Source organism: Fukomys damarensis, unplaced genomic scaffold (assembly GCF_012274545.1).
Source record: "Fukomys damarensis isolate Sample0158 unplaced genomic scaffold, DMR_v1.0_HiC HiC_scaffold_39, whole genome shotgun sequence".
NCBI lineage: Eukaryota > Metazoa > Chordata > Mammalia > Rodentia > Bathyergidae > Fukomys > Fukomys damarensis.
In genome coordinates, this window is record NW_022900951.1 from 1,221,336 (window position 1) to 1,226,314 (window position 4,979).

Sequence of the window (4,979 nt, forward strand, 5' to 3'; positions counted from 1 at the left end):
GTTGATGTCGATCTGCGCGGGCTCGGTCTGGTTCAGGTGGAGGCCGGGCAGCCCCGCCGGCTTCCGGATGGCGCAGCGCAGCAGCACCGCGTTGCCGTGTTCGTCCGTCAGGTTGAAGGAGATGTTCCAGCGGGACGCGGGGGCCGTGTCCTCCGGGCGCAGCGGGCCGTCCCAGGGCCGCTCTTCCTCCTGCTCCTCCTCCTCCTCCTCCTCCTCCTCCTCGTCCTCCCGCGCCCGGCTGTGGTTCTGCCTCAGAGCGGACTGTATGGAAGGCCTCACGCAGGGCACGTCGGGCAGCTTGAGGATTTCCCGCTTCCGGAACTCTCTGGGACTGGAGCAGGTGGGGCACCACTGGCCGCCGTCGTAGGCTTTGTCTTTCTTGCACTTGAGGATTCCTGGAACACAAGAGCACACGGGTCCCCGAGAGTCAGACGCGGGAGGAACGCAAAGCCCGCTTGCTGCGTCTCGGTGTGAACCTCTGACCCTCGCGCCTGCGGCATCCCGGGTGGGGCAAGGACACGCCTGGGGCACTTTTCATGACCTTCCCCTGCGACCTCCTAGCCCGGGCCATTGGCTTGGGGCGGAACTGGGGGAGTTGAACCCGGTCCTTGGCGCTGAGCTTCATCCCCGGCTCTTCTTGGAATGTTTTACGTTTTGAGACAGGGTCTCACAAAGTCGCCAAGTGGCCCGGGTTGGGCTCGAACTTGACATCCTCCTGCCTCAGCCTCTCACGGTGCTGGGACGACAGGCATGTGCCGTAGAGTGTACCGCTCCTTGTGAAAAACAAAAAAAGGAAGCAGCACGCCGGGCTACCTTGCTCTCTGTCTCTGTTTCTCTCCTTCTGTCCTTTCCTCTCTCCCTCACTCTCACTCTCCTTCCTTTCGGTGGTACTGGAGTTTGAACCCAGGACTTTCATGCTCAGCTCTTGGCCCGGCTCTTTTTTTTATTGGAGACAAGGTCTTACTGAATCACTAAGTTGTCCAGGCTGAACTCCAACTTGCAATCCTCCTGCCTCAGCCTCCCAGAATGCCAGTATTGCAAGTATGTGCCATTACGCCCCACTCGCCATGTCTCTTGGTCACATTAAGCATCCACATTGAAGACGGATTGAATCAGGCAGAATTTTGGAAGCACACACTACAGCATTCCCATCCAGATATAAATCACCTCCTCACGACCTGTTTCTTAGAATGGATCCCTAAGCAACACATGACCACACTTAGGGAATAACATTCTTAAGTCAAATGCAGCCTTTCCTATACATGTGCAGTTTACTTGCTGCAAAATCCCCAAAAGTATCTACAGAAACTATTGCAATCTATGAAAACATTTCCAGACAAAGGACAGAACTTTGATAGGAATCGTACACAGTGGACCCTTGACTTAGGAACTCAATTTGTTCCCTATGGCCGGTTGTAACTCAAATTGGTCAGCGCAGGCTCAGCTCCTCTACATGGCCTTCAGCGTCTCTCTCCTGCACACAGCACATCTCAGGGTCCTCAGAGGGACACTGGCCCGGGGTTTCTCAGTGAACTCCGCACAGGAGAGGACACTGTCCTGTTCCTTCCAGAGCTCTCTGGGGGTTCAGTCTGCATCCGAGACCATCTGGAAGCACATCTGATGGCCTGCATCTGGGTTGTAACTCAAGACTTTGGTCGTAAGTTAAAAGTAAAATTCTGGTCAAAATCCAAGTTGTTCGTAGGTCAAGCCAATCGTAACTTGAGGTTCCACTGCACTAGCCACTTATTTTTTTTCTTATGCCGCCGAGGAGTGACCTGAGTACCAGCCTCAGTGCCTTTCAAATATATATATTTTTTAAAATTTTGAGAAAGGGTCTAAGTTACCCAGGCTGGGCTCAAACTTGGCATCCTCCCGCCTCGGCCTCCCAGAGTACAGGGATGACAGGTGTGCGCCCTCACACCTGGCCCCTGGCTCCATTTTACGTTTTTGTCCTGCTGCCCATACGTACTTTTTCTGTTTCAGACGGTGTTTCCGTCACTTTTCCTTCCCTACTCAGCCTCCTTCGCTGTGCCCGCCTTGCCTGTGCCCACCTCCCCAGGGGGACCCCACTCCCCACCCGTCCTCCCGGGGGCATCTACAGAGTGGAGTGATCGTCTCACCCGGCTCCAAACCAGGCCTGTCAGGCTTCATCTACGGCAGCCTTAGGGGCCGCCGTCTTTCCGGTGCCCTCCCTGTCTGCAACCTGGAGCATCAGTACTCTTCCCAGAGGGTTCTGTTCCCCAGACTTTTGCTTCCAGGAGTGGGGTTTTCTCTGGGTCTTTGAGAGCCAACAGCTCGACGTACAAATAAAGTTGCTTCACCAATCTCCCCTGTCACACCCAGCTGGTCCTCCGTGCCTGTGGGGTCTGCACTCCCAGATCCAGCCAATCAAGGATGGAAATTGATTCATGAAAATAACCGCATCTGAACTGAACAGGCACAACCGTTTTTCGGCTTAGCATCGCCCAAATGAACAATCCTGCCTGCATCGGTTTCCCTAGCATCTAGGGTGCGTGAGGCACTGCAACATCTTCTAAGGCTTCGTACAGAAGGTGATGGGCAGGGGCACACGCCGAGGATGTTCCCTGCCTTTCTGCTTCCGGGGGAGTAAGCCAGACAGCAATGTTGGAGAGGAGACTTAGTAAGAGAAGCCACCCAGGTAGAGGGGGCAAAATGAAAGACACGTGACAGGAAGCAGGGAGAGAGATGCTCATCGGAGAAGACGCGGACAAGAGATGGAGGCCAGGGAGGGAAAGAGACAAGAAAAAAAAAGAATTAAAGAAATGGAAATGGAGCTTTTGCAAGAGAGAAGGGGGCCAATGGCTGTGAGGAGCAGGGAGACAGGGGAGAGGGGCCTGGAACGGAGTGAATCCGAGCTCCCCGCCTACCTCAGCTCCGGACGAGGTCCGGGTCTCGGCACCGCAGACGTGAACCTCACAAAGGCGCAAAGTAAAAGGCGCATCTGTGGGTTCTGGGGTGTGGAGGGGTTCTGAAGCTCAGGCCCGAAGGTCCCCAGAGGCCTGTCGGAGAGGCACATGCACACGCCACAGCCTCGCACACACGTGCTCAGACACACGCATGCGCACGCACCGGCACACGGCCGAGAACCGGGCCTCACGGCCCTGTACTTTATGCTTCCCTTCCAGGGTGCTGAGCCGCTGTGGAAAAGGAGGTTTCCGAAGGGATCTTGGGGCTCCACTGGATATTTGGGGGTTCAGGGATGAGATCCCGCCCCTGGTGGGGGAGCTAGGGGGACGGAGGGAGGAAGGAAGGAGGTTGGGAGAAAACCAGAGGGGAGGAAAGGACAGAAGAAAAGGAGGAGGAAGTGGGTGACGGACGTGTCCTAGTTTTCAACCTCGTGGCCTCTGCCTGCAAGCCCGTTCTCCCGGCCCTGAATAAGCACAGCACGGCCGCCTCTGCCAGTGCACCTCCTGGTCACATCCAGCTTTCTCCGCCCCATGATCGCAGGGGACAGGGTGTCCAGACGCCCTACAGTGCCCACAATGCACGCACAGCCGTCCCTGGCCGCCTCCCACCGTTCCAAGGCACGGCGGCCAGGTGTGCTTGCAGACTGGGGAGTGGGTTCTGCTGTGAAGCGCTGGTCCTATTGACTCTCGCGTTTCCCACCTTGCCGGCTCAGGGCGGTCCCCACCCGGTGCCACAAGAAGGAAGCAAGCGGAAGACCACGCGGAAGGGCGCCTGTCTTGCACCTGCGCAGAAGAGGCCACGCTGGGCGTCCCACGGACCGAACCCCGCCCCTACCTTTGGACCGTAGCGTCCAGTCCAGGAACCACCCCATTTCGCAGTCGCAGGCCCAGGGGTTCCCGTGCAGGTACAGGTTCTCCAGGAGCGGCAGGCTCTGCAGGACACCATCCGGGAGTCGCTGCAGCCTGTTCTCCGCCAGGTACAGGTGCCGGAGGGTGGACAGCTGGAAGTGGTCCAGGAAGGTGAAGGTGGAGAAGGTACCCGGGTGCAGCTGGTGGAGCAGGTTCCCCTCCAGGTGGAGGAGCCGCAGCGACAGCAGGCCCTGGAAACCCTGGGGGTGGATGAACTCGATCTGGTTGTGGTCCAGGTGCAGCCGCATTAAGCCGGGGAGGCCCTGGAAGGTCTGTCTCGTGATGACTCGCAGCTTGTTGTAGCTGAATTTGAAAACCTGTGGGGGGACAGAGAGAGAGACAGAGAGAGAGAGACAGAGAGAGAGAGAGAGAGAGATGGGGGAGGGAGGAAGAGGAGGAGGAGGAGGAAGAAAAGCAGTGAATCCGGGTACAGTGTACAAAGCCCCAGGAGAGGGCAGACATCGGCTCAAGGGCAGGACGTGGAGACACAAGAAACTGTCATTTTGCGCCAGAAAACGCCCAGCGATTTTGTAGACCGCTGGGGACAGCGGTGCAGACTGCGATCTCGGGGGCTGGCCACGGAGGACCCAGTCCACGGGGGATCTGCGAGTCTTTACCTGCAGGGAGCTGAGGTCCCCTAAGGCTCCGTCAGGGAGACTGGGAATGTTGTTGCTGTGGATCATGAGCAGCTCCAACTTGCTCAGTCCTGCGAATGAGGTTTCCGAGATGGCCTGGATACTGTTAAACCTAAAAAAAAAAGGGGGGGGGAAAGAATTATCCCTGGGATAAGCAACGGCCAGTGCTGAACGGGAAAGGGTTCCCAGCCCAGCCAGGACCAGGTTCGCATGGGGAAGATCTCAACACCACTCTTCTTCTCCTGGCTGCGTCCTTGTCTAGCTCTGGGCCTTTTGAGGAATGGACACGTCCCTACCCATCTTCAGTGCATGAAGGACTGTGCAGGCAGAAGCTGACTGGGACGGAACCAGCACCATCCAGAGACGACCGGTGAGCAGAGGGAGGCTCACGAGGTCAGAGGGGGTGGGGCCGGCGCTTGGAAATTTTGCTTTGGCCTGGAAACTGTCATGCATGGAACAGGTCTAGGAAAAAGGGGACCTAGGAAGAGCTCATGGGTATCAGGAAAAG

General features: G+C 57.1%; 1 protein-coding gene across 1 annotated transcript in view; it reads right to left on the reverse strand.

The window, feature by feature from the left end:
• The window catches only part of Mxra5 (matrix remodeling associated 5), a 20,816-nt gene extending 16,045 nt beyond the window's left edge, over nt 1–4,771 (reverse strand). The window contains exons 1-4 of the mRNA XM_033760248.1: nt 4,768–4,771; nt 4,454–4,692; nt 3,763–4,153; nt 1–395 (exon numbers count right to left, since the gene is read on the reverse strand). Coding sequence (XP_033616139.1) covers nt 1–395; nt 3,763–4,153; nt 4,454–4,692; nt 4,768–4,771 — 1,029 coding nt within the window. The remainder of the gene's footprint in view (nt 396–3,762; nt 4,154–4,453; nt 4,693–4,767) is intronic.
• Nucleotides 4,772–4,979: the final 208 nt, after the last annotated feature.